The following is a 26385-nucleotide window of genomic DNA, read 5'->3' on the forward strand; positions in this document are numbered from 1 at the left end:
TCACAAGCTCAAAGCTATATGTGTGCGGACTTCATTCTAAACTCTCGCAAAAATGCACCACATAAGGGTGGAAATGTTGCCACATAGACTAGTCCACAGTCTCTAGTTTTAAGCTTAAACTGGAATAGATTTACATAAGTCTAGGTCATAATCTTGGGTTAGCTTGGGCTATTTGATCCGTAGAATTCAGTGTCGGAGATAATTCATTGGTATAAAGCTGTTGTAGAAATTTTGTTCCATGTTCAGCTAAAAATAAAGATGTCCGTGGAATCACCGTGCTTGGACAGGGATTTAGAAATGCATACCTGAGGGCAGATTTGAGCCCCACTATTCCACTGCTCCCATCTTGTAACCATTTGTAACAGTGGCTAAAGTGCTGTCTTAAAGGTAATGGTATGAGAATTAGGATGATCAACGTTCTGCCACCAACTGTGTTTGTTGAGGAACTCCACATGAAAAGGAAGCTTCCCACTCATATTTCCTCTGTCACAGCTTTTCTTTATCAAACCCTGACTCCACAGAGCCTGGTACAGGGCAGGACTTCTCAACTGGTCTTGTTGGGGAGGACTATAGTAATACCTCCAAGGTAGGAACACTTGTCCTCTTAAGATTCTCCCTTAAAGCACCAAGGCCTCAAAAGGGTGCAAGGTGATGCTATCATCAAAAATAGGATTTGAACCTCTTGGAAGGTTTGTAACCTATTACCTGCCCCTTGAGCTGTTCAGCCATCTCAGGCTCCCAAAGCCTGAGGGAGGGAGGAATAATTTAGTCATGAATTGAAGTTTATATCTGGGGCATGCTTTGGCATATATCAAGTTAGACCTTGGGAAATTTAAACGGATTTAATCCATCATTAATTTACTTCCCAAGCAAGATTGCTAATGCAGTCTGAGTGGCTGCTGGACAAGGACACATCAATCTGTTTAAATTCAGTAATTTCTTTCTACCAGTGACGGCAACTGTAGGAAGCGATACACCCTCCCTGCTAAGACGAATTGGTATTTTTTCTACTGTTTCAGCTCTGTATTTAGAGTTCTCCATAGTGTGCCAGGCAGATTGGACAGCTGTGAGCTAGGTACTCTGTTACCCTCTGGAGAGGTGTTTCATCTCCTAAAAGGACTGGTTATATAAGATAGAAGATCTCAGCACAATTTGGTGACATGTGCAGAGAGAAATGCACAAGAAGCTGATCTGAAGATCTTTGCTATATATACACCTATGACCTAAAAGTACTTTCCAGAGATGGGCCTAGGTTGCAGACTTTTCTTGATTTTCATAGGTAGAGTGAGCATACCTCAAATTTCCTTTCTGAAAAATCATTATAGTTCTCATTTTCTTACTCTTCTTCCAGTTGTTATGGTACCAGCTCAACTTGCTGGAACTTCATTGCCCAGCTGAAGGAGGTGCACACTGGTAAGGACAAAGTAGCTATACTCGTGTACAGTCCCCATTGCCACTGTGGCTGCAGCAAGTCCTGAATTCCTTCCACTGTCCCATGTGGTTGTTTTTCTGTTTGTTTTTCAAATGAGCTCTGCTACATAGTGATCTATGGGGGTTGGAACTCGATGATCTTTAAGGTCCCTTCCAACCCAAACCATTCTATGATCTTCCTCTTCTCCGTTTCATCAATGCTGTTTAAAAGGAGAATAAGAAATAAGTCACTTCAGTGAGAACTTTCTACAGAATATACAAAATCTAATATGTTCTGAAAAGGATCAAAAAGGAAGTGTGTTTTGTCTGGAAAATGCTTTGGTTTAGAGTGTTTTAATTCAAGCAATTTATGCCTCTCTAATCTCTTCTAGAGTAAACATCACCCTCATGTACCAAAAGTGTGTCTTGTTGAAGGGGGGGCAGGTGAAATAGCACCATATGGTGCATCAAGCATGGAGAAAGTCCATTTGCTTAGTTCTGTTGAAGGAGAAGGGTGACCCGAGGCAAGCAAATTACAACTTCTGGAATACACTGCAGCATGAGATTTTGGTTTAACCCTTTGACTTCATCACTGAGTTTGTTTCCTGCAGAAAGGTAGGCTTTCTGAAACTCTTTAGTTTGACAGCACTTTTCTGTGAACTGCTCCTGATCTTCACTGTAAATACACTCTGAATCTCCTGGTGTGTGTATATACTGCTGTACATCTTCACAATTCCATGCTATAAAACAGCAAAAAGCTGGCATGTATATAATAGGGTTTTGCCTAAGCTATGTGACCTGGCTATATGTATTTGCCAAGCTTACTAATTCAGGCTGAGGAAAAGAACCCTCCACAAAAGCATGCCTTTTTCTGAAATAACACAGGGCTTGAATCAGAGTTTCAAATGGAGATTTATGCTTGCTTTATGCTATTGGATAAAGAAGGCCTAACTTTTATTTTGTGGTGGCTAGTGGGCTCTACTGCTTGAGACTGGCTAGTTTTGCATAGAGGGCCTCTTAAGAGAGGACTGTACCTTAAAGGAAGAGTGAGTGAGTTACTGCCTCTAACAACTTTTGTTTCTACAAAACATAAATTGGTCCTCAAAGGAAAGCAGCTGTTAACATTTAAGAGGATTACATCTTCTGACAGAAAACAACTATTGCCAGGTTTCAAATGATACCTGAAGCTCTGAAAGTCTGGTCAGCTGGAATCAACTGATGTTGTATTAGTTTTTATTGCTATATGTACATTTCTAGCTTGTGTTAATATGGTAATAACCTGAAAATATAAGTTTGCAGCCAAGAATGCATAAACACCAAATTTAACTTAAACCAAGAAAATGACCTTAAGAGGTTTTGGTGGTGGTGTGTTTTTGGGTTGTTTTTTTTTTTTTGGGGGGGGGGGGCGCGCGTTTTGCCAACTTTGTGCTTTTCAGGGTCCTTTCTTGTGGCTTCTTGGCATTCTTGTCTTAGGCTATTCTGAAATCCTTTCTGGTTTCAATTGTGCAACTTAAATATTTTCATTTTTCTTCTGCTTGTGCAGCCTTTTCACCATTTCCCTAGGGATGTTCCATATACTCCTAAAAGCTGGAAGGTTTGAATTTGTGTGCAGTATTAAAACTTTAGGTTCTATTCTTCATAAAGAAGATTTTTTTTTTTTTTTAAAGACAAAACAAAGAATCATGACCCTCCCACCTATCCACATGCCCTTACCCATGTGCTTCAGCCTCAGGTTGACACAGGAATTCTTTTTCTTCCCTCACTTCCTTCTGTGGTAAGTCAAGCAGATACTTACATTTAACAGTTTTGTTCATTTTACCTCTTGAATATGATGTCCCTAGGAGAATGCTGTGAGACTACTTTAAAACTTGTGCACTCAGTATCAAGAAGAGATGAGGAGGGAGTATGCAGCTCTCACTACATCTCATTAAACTGTTTTTGTTTCAGAGAACTATCTGACAGAAACCAGACTGAGAAAAGTAGTTTTCCTGCTCAAGCCAAAATTTGTGACTGCTCCCTGCCAAAACATCCTAAGGTTTGGGTAAAAGCAAGATTCAGGGTCCTGTCTTTGAAAATCATGCTGTGTTCACTTAAACACTGTTTGGTTCTTGTTCTTGGCTGACATAATATTCTATGACACTACCTCTGCTTTCCATTAATCTCATGAGTTGCAGTGTGCACAAGGCTTTGATTTGCTTGGGAGATTTTCTTGGGAAACTTGCTCTTCACTTTCCAGGAGAAGACAGTTTAGCTATGGTGATAATTGATGGTATCACTTTAATTTTCCAGGAATGCTAATATCAAAAGTCTTTTGTCCCTTTTAGGAAAGGAGTCAGAGTTATGTGGATGGGGAGACTTGATGCTTTTAGAAATGCCTGTTCCACAGGTGATCTGATCTTACTTAGAAGCCAGGACTTCATGGTGGAGGTTACACTGCAGAGAGGCACTTGCTCTGCCCATCTGCCCCATCCTTTTCTAGTTCAGCCCTTTACCCATGCCCCAGCTGATCACACAGGTACAGCAGCTCTGCTCTGGCTTTCTGGTGGGCAATGCTTTGTGATGCCTTCAGGAGAAGAAAGGGAGGAAAGAAGAGTGTCATTCAGGTCCAACCCTTCTCCTTCCCTGCTCCTGGAGCACAGCAGCTGTACAAGTTGCAACATCCACTTTTTTGCAGGGGCTGCAGCAGGGAAGGAGGCAAATGTCTACCCAGTGGGGCTGCATGATGCTGTTCTGGGCTGCACAGCACAGCCTGTTGCAAAATGGGGCATGGGGGAAGGTACTGCTGGATAGCACATGTAGCTGTCTGTTCAATATCTCTTTTCATTCCCTTTTTCCTTTTTTTTTTTTTTTAAAAAAAAGTTGACTTCTTCCATCCTTTTCCTTTTTATTGTATCTCCTGGCAAATAATAAATTTCTGGTCTGAGTAGCCTAGAACCAGGAGTATTTAATAATCTTTCACTGGTTTCAGCATGCTCTGGCCAGAGTTCACTCTAGCTGTCAGCAACGGGCAGCTGTTAGTTTTTTATGTGAATAGAATGCACACGAAAATATATAATGTTCACTTTAACACTTTACTCTTCCCCTCTAGGATGCTTTGGGGAGCCAGCAGGTGCTGGCTTTGACCCCTTGTGGAATTTGGCTGAACTCTGGCTCTCTTTGAGCTGTTCCTGCTGTCATCTTTCAGGGTTTTTTTTTCCCTTTCAAATCTTGGTTTCTCAAATGTATGTCAAATATGTTATGAAGAACTTTACAATGTGCCACAAAACACCCAACTTGATATTTTGCTGTTGCACTAAGCACAGAATTTTTATTTTTAAATGCAAGGAGACAAAATTGAGGTAGAAATGTAAACGCGCAATTTCCTCAAAGCAAAACCAATGATATCTGAACTGAAGGCCTCAATAAAACAATCTGACTTGTGTAAGAGCGTTCCAGGTTTTTTTCTTTCATGTTCTGTGGAAGGAACAGCAATAGTCTGCACTGTTGAATATTCAGCATATATACAATGTGGTCAGGGTAATTTTGCTTCTGGAACTTTTATTTTCTGATATTTATTTATCTTTAAATGTAGCAACACTGGAATGGTGATGCAGATCTGTTGGATATACAGTAGTATTTATTGTTCTGTAGATCATGAATACTCAAATTCCGGGTTTCTTGCATTTCTACCTTTTAACTGTGCACTGGCCTGCAATATGTGATTAACTGGAGTAGAGTTTCATGATTTCTGGATGACAGAGATTCCCTGTTCTAGCATGTTGATCTGGCTTGCCAAGGGGAACTAAATGAAAGTTTTTATAGCCTGATGCCACTGAGGGATGGGAAAACATGGAAGCAGGTTGCTGAATCTATAGTGATATGGCAGATTAAGTTCTGGTTTGTGAAGAACAAATTTGAGTACCTGTGATGAGACATTTTCAGTCTGCAACAAATAGATCCTTTCAAAGCAGCAAGTCATTTTAGTAGGATGGGCTGTCAGAGCTGGAATGCCAACTTGTAAAGCTCTGTGACTTGGAGCTTATTTCCTAGCTGAAGTATTTTCCATCTCAAGCATTACTGTTCTGGTAACTTATTTGTAGTAGTTTTCGAATGTTCTATGTTCAAAGAAAAGAGCAGAACTTAATTTACATTGAATACAAGCTGGCTCCTTGGTTTATTACAGTGGTTTCTCCAAACAAAGCATCTGTAGGAAAATGTATTACCAAGGGCCAAAGTCAGGGAAGTTATGCCAAAACAGATGTAATGAAAAGTAACATAACTGGCTTCTCTATTTAATGGAGAAGATTGCAAAGGTCATGTGATGGGTTGTCTTCTATCAGTTGAAATCCTGGATTGTCTGTCTCATGAGACACTAATTGTATTAGTAATATGGATCTGGAAGCTGATAAAAAGTGTAACTGGGATTTGTTTTGATTACCAATGTTGTTACACTCCAATGTGTCTCGGATTTGGCTATTGCCACATTGGTTGGAGAGAATGTAACTACGCATGTTTGCTAGAGATATGCATGAAAACAACTGACTGAATCAACTTCTTTTTTTCTACTCAGCGAAAAAAAGATAGTTTGGGCCCAGCTTCCCTTCCGGGGCAGTTCAGTGCAGGAGTAGGAACTGCTGATTACACTCTTCATCTCTTCATGGCTTAACTCTTGCGAGTCCCAGTTCTTAACTGCCTTTGTTTGATTGTGTGTATATCCAAAAAAAAAAAAAAAAAAAAAAAAAAAAGTCAAAATAGTGTGTTCATTCTTGTTCCACCCATGTTACTGGACAAAGGCTTCCCATGATCTCTCTTTCAGTTTTTCCATAGATTAAGATAATTTTGTTCACTTTGAAGATACTATGCCACCAGCTATGCAGAATTCCCAAACTGGAATACATTGTATTGATTATACTTGGGCTCAAGCCAAAAATGAATCTGAACTCCAGCAGCATTTGAAGTTGGGAACTAAAGGGGCTCAGGTTTCTTGCTAAGGAAACTATAGTCTCTTAGATTAAAAGGTAGTCCCATTGCCTTGCACACCTGAATCAGCTGCTGTCCTCCAGTATCTCCCTGGGAACTTCCGTGTACTAAGAATCTCTGGAAAATGGGCCATTTTCTTCAATTGCAGAATTAAAGATTTATAAATAGGACCTCAGCCACCTCATAGTTTGGAGGTTGCAGCCAGAAATTAAAAGGTGAAGGAAGAGTAGACATAAGGCGAGATGAAAATTTTGCCAGGGCTAATTAGTTATGGAAACAAAGGAGAATCACCTATGAATGCTCAGAATATTGCTATTCCATAGGAAAGATCATTTGACCAGAAGTGTCCAGTGTGAGAGAAAGGACAGGTGAGGCAGGTGCATGACCATCTCAGTCCTTTCTTGCTCAGGAGGCTGGGTTTGGAAAGGAGATGCTCAGTGGAAGAATGGGACTTAAATTTGCTATTTCTGTTATGTTCATCATCTTTTCCTTGCCCTCTTTGTGGTCTTTCCCCTTTCACTGGTGTTTATGTCCCTTACAGGGTTTGATACTACTGCAAGGCAATCAGGTGAACGAGCTGCCACCTAATCCTGATGAACCAGGGAAACACCTCTTTGAAATTACCCCAGGTAGGCCAGCATTTCCTTGTACTTTCAACATAACGTCATCTTATTCCCATCTGTTGTCATTAATGATAATTGAACTGTACTGATCACTTCACTTCTAAGCATTCTGATACAGAAGCCAGATTATCTAGAGAGACTGGGAAACGGGACTTGACAGACTACTTGGTGTTCTTTTGGTTTGGATATAACTGCTGCTGTGTTAGCTTTTCTGTTCAGAGCAAGCTCCTGGCCTGGAGTGCTGTGTGGTCTCCAAGCTGATGTGTTTTTTCTGGTTTTTATGGGAGAAGCTGACACAGAACACAGCATAGAACTTATGGGAGAGAGGCATGCAGTATCTGGATGTAATTCCCCCCAGTTGAGTTTCCTGCAGATTTGAGTTTGCCCTTTGGTTCCAGGTGGGAAAATAGTTGTTCTGCACTTGTTACCCAAACTGTGAGGTTATATTAATGTAGGCTGCAAAAGAATTGTCCTGAACTGGAGGTGGCTGTTGCTTTAGTGGAGTTGGTAAAGCAATACCATGTGGCTACTTGAAAGAGGCTATCCAGAGGGGTGGAAAAAAGTGACACTGTTCACAACATAGTTGTGAATCCCAGGACATCTGTGTTCTTGTGGTTTTGACATTGCCCTTCTGTGCGTTCCCTGGAAAAATGATTTAGTCTTAGTGTACCACTGTTCTGCCTGAAAAATTGAGATGTTTTCCCTGCCTTGTAGAGCTAAATCCATTAATGTTTGTAGCAAGCTTAGTTGCAACATGGATAGCAAGTATTGAAAAATGCTATAAATAGACAGTCAATACAGAATGTGACTCGGCACAGACGTCACTGGAGAATGTGGCCTGAAGAGTTCCCCATTCTGTTCACAGTACATTTATTCTGTACTGGTTTTGGCATAAATGCCTTTTCTTTTTTGCATGTCTTCTGAAATGACTGTTATGTGTGGTTGCCAGCCTGCAGAACACCCACATAGTGAACGGCTCTTAAACGGATGCCAGATAGAAGGGGACCATGAATGATCTCATAGGACCCAAATCATTATTTTCCATCACTTCCCGTCTTCCCTTGTTTTGAATGTATGGCCGTGATCATGTATCTGTTTAATTGTGCCTCAGTTCTCCCACTGTAAACTAGGACTATATAATTTCTATGGGGATGATGAGATTTTTTTAGTAGTCTTAACTAAGTTGGGCATCAGGTGGAAACAAGTATATTTCATAGCCATAAATATAGATATGGGATTTTACTGTCCTTGTGAGAAGCAGAGTTTTAACTAATAAAATTAAGAACAGAGTGCAACATTCCTAAAATGTTCCCATAGTGTCCTGATACAAACTTGTCTGGCAAAAAGGGGAGACTGAGATCTCCCAGCAAGGAAATGTCCGAAGCTGTCTAATGTCTGTGGTACTAGTTACCTTCAAAAACCTATTTTGTGACCAGTAGCTAAGGCTTTCAGCATCCTCATTGCTGGAACTATTGCTGGGATCTTCCCACCTTTCCTCTGCTGCAGGTTGTGTAAAGCTTGGCTGTGGGAGCTGCTTCCTCAGAGTGCAGGGACTAGAGTAACAGCATGTCCTGCCCTGTAACAGAGCACGTATTGATTTTCTGCTGAGTAACAAGAACTAATGATGGGCATTGTGTATTATTCATGTTTCATCAAGTTCATTTCTAAGCTGTATAATGCAGCTGGGAGAAGGGTTAACTAGGGACATGAGAGACTGCAGAGCAGTTCTACAGTCAAATAGTGTTAGATCTGGTGGCAGGACTTTCTAAAATACCTCCTCTGGCAGAGATGTTCTTTATCCTCTTTTCTGGGGAAACTATGTAAATTTCTGGACTCTTTTTAACCCATTCATGCTTTCCTCCTCACAGCTAGTTAAGCTCAAAGTGAAGTGGCAGGGTAAGCTGGGGACTCAAGTTGCTCTCATGTTCCAGTGCACATTAGCAGGTGTGTGTGGGGGGGACATTTTTATAAAATTATGTGTGGGGGGACATTTTTATAAAATTATCAGGGTAGTATGAGGTCAGTTGCAAAGCTTTAACCATTTGGGGTAATCATCACACAACAGCTGGTATTTCTGGATGGAAATAACTACAGTATGTTGCTTGGGAGAGGAGTGCAAATCTGGTAACAGAAACAGAAGCTGATTACAAGGGGCAACAAAGCAACCATGCGTTAGCCTGGGGTTACAGTGCATTTCAGAGTGGTGTAATGCAGTGTTTAAGAAGCAGAGGCATTGATCTCTGAGAATGTCTTAAGGAATATTGATGGCTTAAATGTTCCTGATGTCTCGCCTTTTAGGAAGACAATGTTTTTAATGCCCTGTGGAAAATGGTCTGTCTGGTTTTATTCTCTGATCTTTGCAGCACTATGAGATGCTCAAATTTCCCTGCAGAGTCAGAGATACTTTTCTGATATAGTAACATTCCCAGAGTCAAGGAAGGGAGTTGTAAAAAAGTTCAGAAGTTAAGAGGTGAAAAGCAGTGTATTTTGATAGATATGGCAAGGGCTATTACCAACTGATTGGAGAATATCTTTTCTTTGTAGAAAACTTGCGGACTTTATGAACATTCTTCCATTCTGCGTCAGAATGGATTCAATCGATCTTGTCATGGAGAGTAAGAGCAGAAAGATAGAAACATTAACAAGAAATTTTTCCATGAATTACCTGGTACCTCTTTGGCTAACATCCTCTTCTGTGATGCAGGAGACCCAAGTTTCTATTTCACTGAGTTTAGATCAGGAACCTGAATCTGTCACCTGCGTAGTGGGCAAGTACCCTCAGTGACTACTGTGGGTTGGATTTTTTTCTGGGAAAGATGCTTTTGCTTCATTTTTTTCCCTATGAAATCATTCTAGAGTAATGCTCTTGTCCAAAGAATATGTGCTGGTTTGTATTTCAACAAACTGGTATGTTGTGGTTGAAAGTAGCCTTGCTGAAAAATTCTGGACCAAAATGCATGGTACACATCTTCGTGTCTCCTTACCACTGATGACCGCTAGTTCCTGTTTCTTGCCATGGTGCTTTCTGACAAGGTCAATGGTGACAGCTCTTAGCTGAGTCTTTCCATGCAAATAAGAGTGCAATTTTGCCATGTTTAATTTTATTTCACTGGAAACTACTGCTGAAGGGGCTGATCTTGCTTTCCTCTTTCCTCTTGTCTTCTTCCTCAATATCTAATCACATCTGTCACTTCAGCTCGTATGACTGAAAAAACAATTTTCAAACCAGTTGGACTTCAGGTCAGTCCAATTAAACTTGATGAAAACTGCACCTTCAGGTTGTTTTTTGTGCTCCAGTTGAGTAATACCACCAGCCCTCTCTTTAGTGGGGCAGCTCAGTCCTCTTCAGAGATGTTGTCTCAGCCTTTTTGCAGACTCAGCCAGAGCAAAAATGACTGTCTATGTTTGATTCACGTGTAGAAGGTTATTGTCAAAAATGTAGAAGTTGGACTTCTGCACCGACTGCATGGTCTTCAATCAATTGTAAAGAATGAGCTCGATATAGGCAGCTTGCCCTTATGAAAGCGATCCACATTCAATAGTGACTCCTTTGAAGTTGGACTAGGGCTTGCAGTCTACCTGAAGTTAGGCTGGGGCAGAGTAAAATGCCTTATCCAGGAACTTTGTGCAGGTTTTATGTAGAAGCTATTTCACTGCCGCCTTTGTGCTATATAACAAGTAGGAAATAAAGGCAGGGAGAATCAGAAGGTGGGAGTCCTAATTCTGACAGGGGCAGTAATTGTTGACTACTTGTTCTGTAGGGAGTCTGTTAGTGTCATTGGCAGTGTCTTACAGAGCAGTTGGAGTGGCAGCTTGTTTGTCTTGCCCCAGCAGGGAGAATGGTGCCTACAAAGCAGTCTGCTCTGTGGTACGCTTCTGTGTCCCAGGTGATCAACACCAATTAAGTTATTTTTGTGGCCTTTTTATCTCAGTTCCTGTTGTGATGGTGTGCAATTAAAATACCTGGAGGGGAAATTAGAAAATCAGACATTAAAAATCATTTCATGTTCTCTATTATTCAATGCAAATTGCAATTCGAACTAACAGCAGGAAACTGAGTTTGCTGCTGGTAATTAAATTTTCTCCTGAAGCCTACAGCTGATAACTGATTCTGCATATCTAGATACATGATTATGTTGATATTTGAGGGTTTTATTTAGGTTTCTGGGATTTGGCACTCAGCATATTGACTAGGGAAATGGCAGCAAATAAAGTAGTTCTGGGTCCTACTGGAAAGAATGAGACAATGCAGTTTCAGTGATGTGCTATGGAAAAACTTAACAAGTGAGAGCTGTGGATGTCACAGAATGTCCGTGGTATTGCATTGACATGCAGAAGAAGATGGATGGTCTTGGTTTTGCAGTGGAGGGCACTGTCTGATCTGTGTTTAACACTTCTAGATGTCTGGAGTGCAGCTGAGGACATGCAAATATTTGTATGTCACTAAACGTGATAACTGTCTTTTGGAATATGAGGTAGACTTTCCATTTATTAAGGGGGGAGAAACCTAAAATGTCCTCTTTAAACTGTCTTTCCAAAGAACTGCCCAGAATGATAAAATTGCACGCTGCCTTTGCAGTCACAGTCTAGAAACTGTTCATTATGACTTTATAGCTTAAGACCCTCAGGGTAATGAAGTCTTAGCACTAAGTGACAGGTACATCTGCTTAGCTTTTGCCAGCTGCAGAGTCTCTTTTTACATGCAAGGTGAGTGCAGCCTGAGTCTTCTTGGAAGTGTGTATCCTGCACTTCCATGCCTAAAAATTGTTGATACATTCTTCTATATGTTCTGCTTGCTCCGTCTGCTCCTGAGCACTAGATGGTGCTGGTTCTTTCCTCCTCGTGCTTGGACACTTGCTGTCAGTTATGGTGTATGACTTGAATCACTTGAGTGCAAGTTCATCCTGTAAGAGGAAATTGGCCACTCTTTATTCTTGATTGGTGTCTCCTCAAAAGCAAAGCAATAAGCAAGAGTTCCCTGACAATGTTATTTCCCAGCCTGTGAAGCTAATACTGTGCTCTGTGAACAGAATATAGTACCCTGCTGTAAGCATCTTTGCCTGAATCCACAAGATAGAAGGAACTGAATGCTTTCAGGTGCAGTCACTGATGCCAAAATCAATAATCTTTGAAAATATTCGAGTTCAAATTGTTTTCCTAGTTAATCTTAAGATGAAAACAAGATTTATTTGTTATGGAAGAACAAAGCTTTTTCCATTTAGACATGAACAGTAATGACTGTGTGGGGAAGCTGCATGAACCTAGGCCTCCACTATTTCAGGTTAACATACTGACTCAGGGGTTACTGGCTATTTTGTGGCATCTGTCTGACTGTTTCCCCCCTCTGCTATTCTGAGCCTGATTAAACTTATTTTCAAAATATGTATCTTATTTTTCCAATTTTAATGAATTGGCATTGCGTCTTCCATCTGGGTGTTGGGGTGAAGGAGTTAGATCAAACTTCCCACTGCATTGCTGCTTAAGGATCTGCCAGAAACAAATACAACAGATAAATGGATACAAATTGTTGTCTTCAGGGTAACTCCTTTCCAACTTCTACTGAAATTCTTTTATCTAACTGAAAAAAATAGAGTTTTCTTGTGGCCTGTCCAGGCCTTGACAACTTCATTTAGCATCAACAGAAGTATCAATCAGCTGCCATTATTTCTAGACTTATTATATAAATGGATTTGAGTTGAACAGCTATTATTTGAGTAAGTTGATAGAGGCACTGGTTTCCCTCATGCAGATATTAGACACTAACAACTCAAATCTTCTACAAGCAAGACATCTCTGCTTACTGATCTCCTGATCTGTACTTTCCCTGAGTACTTGGCTGTGCCATGTCACTGAATGCTTCTGAAAAGAGAATGTGAAAAAAGTGACTGAACTTTGCACTGTGAATTCATACAGCCTTACCGATTTCAAAGTGTTGTGTTCAGTCCAGTGGTGTATCCTTACAACTTGACCAATACACTATTGCCTACTTAAGGTGATGACTCATTGCTGGTGAAGGTCATCAGACTGCACCCAGACTTTTGTAGAGAAAGGTTATTAGGCTCCTTTTTCACCCTGAGGGCTATGAGGCTTTCTGATAGTTAAGAATGTTTTGGCTCACCTTATGTTATCAACTTAAAACATCTTGAAGGGCATCAGGAGGCACCTGCAACCTGTAAATTGCTTTTTGCTTTGTTTTTTTTTTTTTCCCTAGCATATGCAATGCCCAAGGCTTATGTTTGCATTTGGCAAGCAAAGATCCTGCTTCATGAAGTAAACAAGATCCTGCCTTTGTTTCATTAGAAGTGTTTGATCTATTCCAAGTTATACTGTCTACATCCCTCAGTGCTCTGGGGCCCTTGGCAGTTGAAAGTAGGCCTGGAAGTGGGCTGTGACAGCATACGTGTTCTGTTATCCTGGAATTCGTATCTCCAGGAGAAGCTCTGCATCTGATCCCTGATCAGTAGTACCTAGCTGTCTTTAATGCATGAGCTGGCTTTCAACAAGAATGCTGTTTTTTACAACTTCAATTGCAACAGCATGAGGCCTGCTGGGAAAGGAGCATAAGGCTTAAGGAGTTTCATTAATAGCTTTTTCTGCTAGTGCAAAACATTAAGACATAATCTCTGACTGTTCAAGAACAGTCATTCTTAACCCATTGTATTCCTCACTCAAATATATCTGCACAGCATTTTGTGTAGGCTGCCCCTTGGGTGTAGAAATATGGCTCTGTAAGGTGATGGCATGTTGTTGCTGGTATGTAGAAGGCATCATTTGATCCCATCAGGTTGGCTTTTTAGTGCAAATTAGGTAAGATTTTGAACTCTTCCAGCTGAGATGTTCCAGAGTAAGCTCTGCTATTGAGTATTCTTCCTTGAGGATAATATATTAAGCCCTAAGGCATGTGTGGTTACTAGAGTTTTGGGGTCTTTTTTAGCATTTCTGTGAAAGAACGCTTTGCTCCATAAAGATATAATTATCAAAATGTCAACATGATCAGTTATATAGTACCTTCTCTATATTTCTTGTTAATTCGTCAAAAATCAAGTCTTCAGTGGTGTCTTGCAACTTGTATGCTCTGGCGATGCTGTTGCAGGTTAAACTTTTTTTCAGCCCCAGAAGCAGCTGTGTTCCCATTTGCAATAAGGATGGATGAATTGTCCATAAGATTTATGCAATGTTAGGGATCCCTGAGGCTAAAAGAGTCCTCTAGTTTAGTAGGTTAGCATGATGACATAAAATAAAATTAGACACTGATATATGGCAACGTAGTTCATAGCACACAGCAAATTTTAGCGGTAGTAAAAATAAGCATTAGTGGTCAACATCAGCATGAAGAAAGAAAACCTCAAGCTAAAAGGAAGTATACTACTTAGGTGCCTGCTCCACATATGTTTTACAAGCTGAATAGTCTTACTAAGGTGAGTTGAGCTCTAAGTCTTGTGGGATTGGGCCCTTTATTTGAAGTTCATCTGATTTGCCTTGTTCAGTTCTGTGGGTTAATTCTTGACCCTAGCTGATTTGGCACAGCCATGTTAAATTACAAATATAATGCATTTCAGGTTAATTTGCAGGGTTGTATTGGTTGTGTGGGCTGGTGATACAGTCAGGTTTGCTCACTCTTTTTCTTCAGTGTTCTCAGGGATTGCTTTCCTCTATTTTCTGTACTTGAGCTTCTAAGGGTGATCATGTCTGCTAAGTGAATTTTCTTTAGCTCTGATGCTAGAAGTAAATTGCTGAATTTTGGATGGATGGATAATGATTCTTTGTTTGTTGAGGTGGTTAATTTTTTTTAATACTCTGTGCATCCTGAACCTCTCAATGGATGCAAGTATCTGCTTGCAGATTTCATGCTTTATAATAGCAAGAATAAAGAAAACATCTCTTTGTTTCTAACTGTAAAATTTTGTGGACAGGGAGCAGTAGCTGAATTTTTTGTGTACCTGCTATGCTTCTGCTGTTGTCATTACAGAACTGCTGTAACATCTGCAGCATTTAATGACTTGTGGGTTTATTCTGACTTCCTACCAGCTTTGAGATGCTGTGGTGTTTGCAGCAGGTGCAGGCTATGCAGAATCTGAAACTGCATTAATCACATTGCATTCACTGAAAAGAGGGCAAGAAACAGGATTGGTCTCTAAACCAAGGCAGGATGGCATGTAAGTGAAAGATATTATAATATTTGCTGCCCAGACTGCTCCAGAAGGGAATTCTGACACAATTTTAAAAAAACCCTTATCTAAAGGGGAGAGAGGGAACCATTATCCAAAAATACATTATATACTGAGAATCCTGTAAGGCAGCACTGCTGATGCTATTGAGGTACCTTTTGTGCTGGTAGCTCAACTGCTCAGTATAATATGCTGACTTGAAAATACCAGCTGGAAGTCATTCTGGGGAGTAAAGGTAAGGAAAATAAAACACATTTCCTTTTCACACAGCCCACACAAATGCGTGTGGGAAGGGACAGCAAAGTTGATAATGTGCTGCTCCAGCATCCAAAAGGAATTATAATTGGGAAACTGCTACCTGGGGTGTTTACGAAACTGTGTCTTTGAGTGATGGCTAATGCCAGTTTGAAGTGGCAGCTGGCCTGCTGTCAAACAGCTGTGAGGTTTCACAGGCAAAACCCACTCTGTTTGTCTCAAATGCTTTAGGGATAACTAGTGTGCTGTCAGTGAGAACCAGCTTCCACTGGGCTTTCTGAACTTCCTAGGGGGAGAAGGGAATATGGCAAAGACGTATTGCCTAGGGCATAACGCTTCAGATTTATACTGTGTTAAATAAGTCAGCATGATATAAAGTAACAGGAACTTAATGTTGCATTGTAAAAGCTTTCTTTAACCCTCATACACTGCTTTAAGTATTTCCAAAGAAGTGGTTACGTATCATGAGTAGAGGGAGGAAGGCTGGGGTGTTGCAGCCTGAAGTTGACTTATATGCTTCCTTTTAATGATTTTCAGATTCTTATCTGAAAATACATGTGCCTGTACTTACCCTTACCCCTGGGTAGGGTTGTATCAAATTGGTTGCTCACAAAATATATGCCTGACTATGAATTTATTCAAAATACCCTCTTGCATTATGCAGGAACTTAGACTAGGTCATCACATAGGTCCTTCTTGGGCTTGATGTTTATGAATAAACTTTAAAAGATGCAAGTTACCACAGGGAAACAAATTGGTTTGACACTGGAATTGTTGCATTTTTCACAGAACATTCTAATTCCCCTGGTACAGCCAAGAGAAATACTGACATAAAGCGCATAAAAAAAAAAAAACGTGCATTGTATTATTTCAGTGTCCCTGTAGAGTGGCAAAATAAGGAATTAATTTTGTGTGGTTTAAAATTAATAAATTATAAGAATATCAGTCTTTTTCCATCAGCTCCTGTTGTTCAAAGAAATTTATTAAGCAAGAGAAGGACGCAGAATCTTTGGCATGTCCAGAATGTGTGGGGTTTTTTGTGATACAAGCCCTTCTAACATATAGGATGCTGTAGATGCTTGGATGTTGAATTTACATGCATTTCAGGACACTAGGAGCAATTTCTCCTTCTCAGTAGCTTTATGCTCTGTAGGGAAGTTAATTCCATTGAATTCGAGTAACCTGAACAGAGCCTGTTGATCTGGTTAAACTTTTTTGGCTTAAATGGGAGAGATCATACAGTTTTGATTGAGACCTATTTATTAATCACTGTGTCTGTGTTTCACTTTTCTGTTGATTGTTTTCTGGGAATAGTTTTAACTCCCTGTGCTAGTTACCTAGGTATAGCTTCCCTATAAGGCATGTGTGAGTGTGCCTAGATGTATCCTCTGTTATGTAGAGGATGTCGTACGATTTTTGATTTTACATTGCACTGCATTAATAGACCTGAGCTATGCTAGTAAAGGACTCAAGTTCTGTGTTTACATTACTGATACTAGGAAGTACTTTGGTTTTATTATTTTAGTAGTCTGTTTCTGAACAGGTGTAAAATACCAGATCTTGAAAAGCACTGCTTATGTTAAGCACCTGAAAAGGCTGTATTTTGCACCAACATTTTCCATCTTATTTTCAAGATTTTAAGAGGAGCTCTGCATAGTGCCGAGAACACTTATTGAAGTGTGACTGATCTGTGTTGAATTTAGTGGCATTACAACTCTGTTTTCATAAGTTTAATATCAGTTGCACAGCGTCTCTACAGTACCCATCACAGCGGCTCTGCTCATGGTACTGTTGTATAAAAGCAGTGAGACAGCTGGGATCAGGAAGGACTATGTTCTGTTTAGTGTAGCAAGTTCTGATAAGCTTAATCTTCCTAATTTTCTTCAAGTGCTCTAATTGAAATAGATGTGATTTTCTTCCATTAGGAAGACAAAGTTCAGGTCATTTATAATTATAGAACTCTTCCTTTTAACATACTCGAAGTGTTTACTTTCTCCAAGTTTGTGTCTTCTATCTGTGTTCTGGCAGGTGCACAGCCCAGTGCATACACATTCTTTCAAAGTCTGGCTTTGAATCTCAGCCAGAGGAGATAGATGTAATTGTAACTGCAGGATTAGGCAGTGTATTCTACATCCGTAAACCATTGCTCATCTAATTGAAGTCCAGTTAAGAAGATGTTGATATCCATGCCTCCATATGGTACCAAAGATGCTATATATCATGCTGAACACATGAAACATTGTTTTTAGTTCTGGAGTTTGCTTTTAATCACCAGCTGTCTGTCACTCATGAAAACTTGGGGGAGGGGGGCAGGAGGAATTTGAGATAACAAAGAAAAAAGCTATGAAATCAAAAGCATACAGTGTTAAAAGGGAATGTCTGTGAGGTCATGAGGAAAGACTGTTATAACCAACTATATGTTCTTTGCATTGAAGGACAATTGTACAAACTGTGTTGCTTCCCTGGATTTGGAGTTGGGGATTTCAATATGAGGGTTTATTAGCACACTGGCAGCTGCTAACAGGAGAGATGCAGAGCCTTGTCTACATTAGGAATGCTATGCTGGCATAATTATGTCAAAAGAAAGCCTGTACTGGCATACTAGTGTAAGGTGGAGAAAGATTACTTTCCTTAACACAAATATAATTGTCTACAGAGATTAGCAGCCTTCTAGCTATGCTGGTGCGAGAATCCTCCCACTCCACAGAGGCCATAAAGGCTCTGCTTTGAGACCATGTGGTTTGTATATGAATCAGAGAGTCAAAACGATGCCTTCTGCGAGGGTTCAGTGGAAGATCTTTTCCGGACTGAATTTCCTGTGGTCTGTTTCAAGAGTACAGACCAGGGTTCAGCAACTTATTTCTGTCCCTCTGTCATTATAGGTCTTGAACACAGATCATCAATGTCATGTGTTGCTGACTGCAGAATATGAAAGGACACATCCTACCTTTAGTTAGCTCTGTGACCCAAACGCATCACAGCAGAGAATAGAGAAAGTTAGTACAAATGGAAATATTGTGCCTATGATCATGCTTGGTAAGAGAAATATTCCCTCCTGAGCCCCTGTTCTGAAGCCAATGGGCATCTGTGGAAGGTGTCGTAAATATGGCTGTGGATCTGTAGGGTCACGATCTTACTGAAGGGAATACATAAGGACTTAGGGAAGAGCAGTGGGAGGGAATTCTGTGTCCTCCCCTAGTAGTGTGCTTTGCGGTCACAGCTGTTTTCTCTTGGAAAGCACAGTTCTGCCTTCAGTTGTAATGCTGACTAGCAACGTCACAGGGTTCTGCTTTGGTCTCAGTAACTTTGATGAAAATATGATTGTTACGCATAAGGAGTTGTTTCTTAACCACCTCTGCCAAGGCATCCCAGGCTGTAGGAGTCCAGATATTTTCTACCCATCTCAGACCTTCTTGCCGTTATCTTAAGGTTCTGCAATCAGTGAAGAGTTGTGTGTCTCTGTGAGCCAAAGCAGATCCTCCTTTCTCTTCTAGAAGTAATGGTTCTTTTAACATATGCAAGTTTTTACACTTCAATAGTTGGCTGTTGGCTCTCTGTGAACACTGGGATCTGTTAGGAAAGGGTTCTTGTTTTTACAGCAGTTTTAAGTGCTGTTGGGGAGTAAGATGCTTTCAGATATTTGCAGTAAAACTGCTTCTTATAATCTATGTGTTTAGTTGATCTTCCCCTTCGGGCTATAGGTTGGTGTGAACCGTGCAAGAGCAGCTATGGATGCGTGGCCATGGATGAGAAATGGTGTGTGGTGTGTGGCGTGAGGCAAGAGTTGCTGATGTCAGCCAGTGTGCTCACCAGCTGCTGAAAGAAATGAAAGCACAGCAGTAAGAGCTGTCCTAGCATTCTACTTTAATCATGGCTCACATTGTTTTTCTACCAACAAAAATGGAACAGTAAGCACATCAGCTTTGCCAGGAGCAGGTGCAAGAGATTCATTATAAAGGGACTTTGCCCATGGGTAAGGCTGACTATTCGGGGATTTTTCATGCTTCCTCAGTCCTTCAGTGCCAGAACCCTAGAGCTTGCTAATGCCCCTGAAGCAAAGACCTGGGGGTTTACTCTCTAGCACAGTGTGGCTAAAGGTATATTGGAATTTACAACCAAGCTTTTCTTCATTTGTTGATGCTTGCACTTAAAATTTTTCTGTTTTGAATTTGCTTAGGAAGCTGTGAGTTTTTCACATGCAACAGATGGTCTGTCAGAATTTATGGGATTGCTTTTTCATTTCAACCAGTGCTTTAGGTTGCAGAGTCATTATTTGAATGGGAAGAATAAAGAGGGTTGAAACCTGGGAATCACTTTTAAAATATGGACAGTGCTACGGAAAAAATGTCAAAATGCCAGTGCAAATTATTGTCAAACAAGTGTCAGATGGTATGACTTCAGAATCTGAAATTATCTTGGAGTTACAGTGATTGGAGGGAAAAAAGGAGGGAATAAACCTAGTCAAATCAGAATAGCTTTTCATAAATTCAGTGTCTTGTGAATTTCTGGACTAGACACTGTTTAATAGGATGAGGTCATATGTTCTGGAATATTGTTCCTGACTGAACAGTTAGGTGAATTTTGATACTCTGTTTTAAAATATTTTTATTTTCTTTAAGCCCATAAGCCCTTTTTTGGCAGAACTGTGCCCTATTATAAGCCTAGCCTACCCTGGCTAATGGGAATGCATTGTTATATCACTTGGGAAAAGGCAATGTGTGAATACAAAATGTGTACTTGCATGCGGTACCTACCTCTCATACAGTTGTCATTGAATCATAGAAAAGTTTGGGTTGGAAGGAACCTTTAAAGGACCTTTAAGGATACAATCTGTTCCAGTGTTTCACCACCCTTGTTGTAAAAAAAAAAAAAAAAAAAAAAAAAAAAAAAAAATTCTTCCTTATATCTAGTCTGAATCTACCCTGTTTTAATTTAAAACCATTACCCCTTGTCTTATCGCAACAAACTCTAAAAAGTTTGCCCTCATCTTTCTTACAAGCTCCCTTTAAGTGTTGAAAAGCTGCAATAAGGTCTCCCCAGAGCCTTCTCTTCTCCAGGCTGAACAACCCCTAGTGACATACCTACATCCAACTTGGGCTTTTCTGTGCCAATGTCTTCCACGAGGAATAGATGAACTATAAATTGTTCCTTTAAACTGTGAAGGTGTAATTCTTTTTCAGCAGGTTATTTTTCAGAGTCTTACCAGCCTGGAGAACTGGAGTTTGCAAAAACATTTCCTTCACAGTTTATATTAAAGGCATTAGAACTGTGTATTTGGAGCATTGGGCTTTTGGGGGCAGGGTATGATGGAGACAGGGGCTTGGAAGGGGAGAATGATTTAGACCTCTCCAATCTTACAGGAGAGAAGCCTTGGGGGAGGTGGCATGTCCCTTGAGTGATAAATAGTAGCTCAGAAAACTTGGTCTAGTTTTAGGCTCTTGTAAGAGATGAAATCTTTAAGGGAGTAACAGCATTTAGAGATATATGAATTAAGACTAACTCTAATGTACTCTTCTACCTGTGTTGTTATATTTTCAAAATATTTTCTTTTCTTCCTGAGATCTAGTGGCTATTAGGAACTCTGTGGAGAGTCACAGGGTCTTCCTCCTGTGATGGCCTGGCAAGTCACTTCTTGTGCTTCACCATGTATTTTGGTAACCAAGTAAGGGAATAATCTGGGCTGAATCTGACTTCTCATAAAAAGCAAACTTCCCATTTAAGAAAGACTCTAACTTTTGAAGAGGAAGTCTATAGTTTACCAGCTCCTTGACTTGTAGATCTTTGAACGATATGGGGAAGCTCATAGTATAAATAACTCTGTAAATCAGACAAAACAAGCTTTTATTGGCTAAACTTGAAAATTTTGACACACTCTCCTGGATTTTGAACGTGGGTATTATTATAAATTGTCAGCTTTTCGGAAGTGCATCTGCTTTGTATTGGCTGGCTCAGATCCATTCTGTATGAAGTACAATTTGCTTGTTTTCATATTAGTGATTCAAGGTGTTGCCAGCGTTTGTATTCATCAGACGGGTTTGTGCCTTTTAGAAGAGTGAGGAAAAAAATGAAAACTTTGTAATCCTTACCTTGTGTCTAAAAGTTTGAAAAGCAACATTTGCCCAGCTCTAGAGATGCAACTCTGACACAATTGGGAATCACAAAAAAAATTTGTCTCTCCTAGTAAGGCAATGAAAAATAAATAGCTTCAGCCATCAGTGAGCTGTCACATCTGGAATGAATCATTGAAATAGAATAGCATATTCCTCTACTCTCTTGCAATTCCCCCTCCTCCCCCCATCCCCCGCATATAAGTGGTTGCCTTAACTAAAAATGAAATCTTTACCTCTGGTTTCCAGATCTTCAACTTGGTCCTTAAATAGGAAAGTTCATCATTCACACAACAGTGTTTAGCAGCCAGTTTTCCTTTTCAGTGGCAGCCAATACACTATTGTATTTCTTAAGAAATGGGAGGGAGCATAAACTTTAAATCAAGAATTTCAGACAGTGAAGCTGGGAGCTATGGATGGAGAAAAAAAATGCAAAGTATATTGGTTATTCAGAAAAAGTTAGGGCACTCAGTCTGCCTCATTTCACAGGGACCTGTTAAGTACTTGGTGTTTTTGAAAGATCAGCCTAATTGCTTAGTACTTGAAATCAAGATTTAGACATTGAACTCTGGGCTCCTAATTTTGTAAACCTTAGTCTGAAGTTGGTATGTGCCATTTAAGGAGAAGACACGCATGGTTAACTATAGATCTAAAAGGTCAAATTGTTAAGAATTATAGAAATTCTACTTTGAACAGCTCCTACTGTACAGAATGAATTATGTATATTAACAGGAATGAGTCTCAAAAGAGCCTTACTGCAGATTAAGTGGGTTTTGTTGCTGGAAAAGTGCAAGCATATCCACCTTTCTTATTTGAGAAATAAGCTAATACCTTCTTGGAATTTTTAGTGTGTATAAATACATTTTATATAATAGAAGAAAAAAAATCTTGATTTGACCCAGACAGGTTTGGCTATCTCTGTGATATTATCTTGTGTTGAGCCTTCAAACCCTTCAGGAGTGGAGTTTGTATCAGACAAACAGTAGGACCTAGGATGAGAATTTCTAGGTTTGTCTTTATATTTAGGCAAAAGATCTGGGTGGCAGTTCTGCACTCTTCGTAAGCTGACTTCTGAGATGATCTGCCTGGGCCTAACTGTATTCAAAAGAGAAAGTAAGTGAGATTTAGCCATTGAAGAATCTTGAATGGGATGACAGACCTGGCTTCTGCATCTCCCAAACATTGCCCAGCTATCTCAAAATGGTGCTTTTTTTTTTTCCTTTCACTGTCTGTGTCTCCTCCCTGACCCCACCAAAAGTATCTGGTTTGTATGGATGTACTCTGTTAGCTGCTTATATCTAGCAGTGTTTGGACTGGCAGTGTTTGTCAACAGGCATGTATTGGCTTAAGTTTTAAGAAAGAAAATGTGTGTACTCTAAAGCTAAAATAACAAATGATTTGCAGAGTGCACTGAAGGTACATATAGCATGTATGTCATAGCTTATGTTGTTTATATGGATTTTTCAGGTCATAAAACGGGTTTTATGAAAGTGATAGTGGTTATAGTATTTTAGTTTACTAGAGATTAGGTCTCTGTACTTAATCCCATACATCTAATTGGTGAATTATTCCTATATTCCCATTCCCACTTCTTTGGTGGAATTATTGATGAATAACTCTTTAGCTACAGAGAGATGATTTATTTTTTTTTTTTCTCCAGGGCTTTATGTTTCCTGAGTATATTCTGAAGTCTTTCACTCTCAAAACTCTGACACAGACCTATATCAAAGTCACCAATACAGTGAAGATTTTTCTTAAGTGAATCACATTTTAATCAACTGATCTTGAAGAACTGCTTTGTTTTGGATGAAATTTATATTTTTCTGTTAAATTGAAAGTGTGGATGGTTCACGCATATGCAAATTTTGCATGGCTTTCTGAAAGCTGTCAATATTGGCTTGTTTTATTGCTGAACTTTACTGTAATGGTTATTGCCATCCAGAGTGAAAGTGAGGGAAGAGCTAAGTGCTCTTTAACTCCGTTATATGTAGTGATGCTCTCAGGTAATGTCACATTATGTCCATGTGGTAAGGACATCAAAGGCTTTGCCTCACTCTTGCAATGAATGCATCTGAGGAGTATTCTCTCAAATACACAGTGATGGTTATTGCAGTGAATGAATCTCAGCTATTTTCTTTTGGGACCATTTAATTCCCTCACGTAATGTAACATAATCAAAAGGGAAGACAAATGTTTTGTCAGTTTTCCAAATATCTTGTGAAAATAAAGGGAGTTTAGAATTGTAATGTTTCAGTAATAGAAATGCAAAAATTCATGACATGCTTTAAAAAAAAAAAAAAAAATCAAGCTGACAGCTTCAGTAAAGAAGCATGTGGGGTTAAACACACAACAGCCTCGATCTGTCAATGTGAGGTGATGTACATAGTGGTCCTAAAACTTCTTAACTGCTCGAATTCAAGCAACTTTTAGGTAGTCTGGGGGGTTGCTCTGAGGTGTAGCATCTAGTAACAATCCTCATGGAGCTGACTTGGCTGCAGACTGGAACAGCTGGAGAGCGGGGTGCTCTCTTCACGTGTTCTATCTACCACGGATCTGACAGCGTCATTAGTAAACACTTTGTGTGAGTTTTCCAGAACTTGGAAATCTTACCCCTGCCAAGGGGGCTCTCTGGAGTTTGCTTTGTATGAAATGCAGAAGTGTTGCCAGGACAGTGTCCAGCTACTCAAGCAGGTGGTTTATGTGCTGCTTCTCTGAGATCAGATCGCTCTCTAGCCAAGAAGAGAGAGAATTATCTGCTGTTTTACAAGGGGAAGGTAGCTCTTTGCACAAGAGAGATTTCTAAGCAGCTATCAGCTGTTGGCATTATTTGACAAGTTTAGACCCTCAACAAAACAATTGAGATGAGTTTTCACACCTCTTTCCAAGAGGAACAAGTTGGTACCAGCAAAGCCAGAATAATGGATTTTCTTCAGCTCTCCTGCAAGAATATCTTGAGTGTCCTCTAACATGTTTGGTGGTGATGGGAAAGTGTTCCTGCCCTGTCCATCTTCCATCCTATGTGGGGTTTTGTTTGGGTTTTGTGCTAACTAATGAATGCTCATAATCTGGGATGGCTCAAGTGTATAGTAATGGCTGAATACTCTGCAGGAGGACCTCTTTGTACCACATTATCATAGGCTTATTTTTTAGATAATGGGAGACCGAGTAGACATCTATCCTTTATTCAGTTTCTATCCTGGAAGTCCAGTCTGAAGAATTGGTTCAGTCTCAAGAGGCTGGAATATGTATGGGAGCAGGATCTGCAGATTCTCATCAGGTCTCAGGTTTAGGCTGTTTCTGGTATTTCAGCTATATTTAAAGATACAGCTCCTTGTTATCACCTTCACTTCCCAACCTTCTCTTTGTCTATCTGTCTCCCCTCCCACCCTCACTGTAATTTGTTTTGTGCATTGTACACTGCTGCCAGACCATTCTCTTCTGCAGTGCCCAACCTGGAAAAGACTTTATCATTCAGTCTCTTGCTTGTGACATCTAACTTCTAACACTTGATCCAAGCTTTGCAAAGGCACCCTGTTTGCCTGTGAGTTCCTCTACAAAAAAAAAAAAAAAAAAAAGGCAGCTATGTGACTATGCTGCAGTGCTTAGGATAGTGGGTCTTCAACAAGCAAGGTCCCTGCTGGTTTAAGTGCTGCGGTGTCTAGAAAACAAACACTTAATGATCAGAGAACCAGCAAACATCTGTTCTAGGGATGTTGTTCTTTCCTTATCCCAAAACAAAACTCTTATCTTGTCTTTGTGGTTAGTGATTTAGTTAGGTTAATGCAATTAAAAGTAAGTGTTTAAACAAGCCTTCTGAATATTGCTAGAGCAGTGCTGACCTTTGCAAGAATGCAAGGTCCTTGTAACTCTCAGTACTTACAATCTCTGCAGAGACTCCCAGAGATACATGAGTGTTTACTCTTGTGGGGGGAGAGCATATGATATGACCCTGTCCTGTGCTGACATAATTTTGCAAGAGGTGAAATAGCCTTTCTAGTATCTTTTCATGCACGCTGAAGGTTAACATTTGATGTCTGCTGCCCTCCGGCCATCTGAGAACAAGCATCTGCCACTCGCATAAAGCAGCCTCTGGCGGCTCTCACCCTTTCAAAGGGGCGAGTATAATTAATAAGCCGGTGAAGTTTAACCGGCAGAAAGAGCCGTGAAGCGCCGAGATTTGTCCCAAGGCCTGCTAGAAATACGGGCGACAGAGGCGGGGAGCCCCAGGGCACCAACCTGCCGGGTCCCCCCGCGTGTAGCCTGTTGGGAGCCCGGGTCCGGCAGGCCCCGCTGCCCGCCCCGCTGCCCGGGGTGCTGGAGGCGGCCCCGCCCGACAGGGACCGGGCTTGCTGGGGCTGCGAGGGACGCTGCCACCTGCCATGGGGCTATGTTGCTGCAAAGGCTGCGGTGAGGAGCCCAGAGGTAACGAACTGCCCCCTCAAAGGTGACAGGGAAACTGAGGCGGCGGCCTCTCTCCTTCCCCCGCCCCCCCCCCCCCCCCTCGTCTCCTGTCCTTGCGGCGCGGCTCTGTCCCGGCGCAGCCCCGGACCAGCGGCTCCGGCGGGGCGGCTGCGGCGGCGGGAGGTGCCTGCTCGCAGCCCCGCGGGAACGCGGCTCGGGAACCGCTGTCCGGCCGTTTCTGCAGCCCGTGCCTCGGCGGCGGCGGTCGGAACTGCCTTCCGCTTGAACAGGACAAAGTGGAATAGGGAATGAGGCCATTTTTCCCTGTGTTCAGTGTCTAATCCTTCAGAAGGTGCCATCGCTTCTTTTGTGGTTCATTTAAAAAACTCAAAACTAAAAACAACCAAAAAACCTCCAAACTTAAAAATTATCTCTGGATATGATCTTATGCTTAAAACACAA

General features: G+C 40.7%; 1 protein-coding gene across 9 annotated transcripts in view; it reads left to right on the forward strand.

Moving 5' to 3' along the window:
* Nucleotides 1–26385, forward strand: part of ARHGAP22 (Rho GTPase activating protein 22) — a 160272-nt gene that overhangs the window by 38173 nt on the left and 95714 nt on the right. For all 9 annotated transcript variants that reach the window (XM_075758331.1, XM_075758336.1, XM_075758335.1 and 6 more), the window contains exon 3: nucleotides 6911–6998. In XM_075758331.1, coding sequence (XP_075614446.1) covers nucleotides 6911–6998 — 88 coding nt within the window. The remainder of the gene's footprint in view (nucleotides 1–6910; nucleotides 6999–26385) is intronic.

Source organism: Balearica regulorum, chromosome 7 (genome assembly GCF_011004875.1).
Source record: "Balearica regulorum gibbericeps isolate bBalReg1 chromosome 7, bBalReg1.pri, whole genome shotgun sequence".
In the NCBI taxonomy this organism is placed as follows: Eukaryota; Metazoa; Chordata; class Aves; order Gruiformes; family Gruidae; genus Balearica; species Balearica regulorum.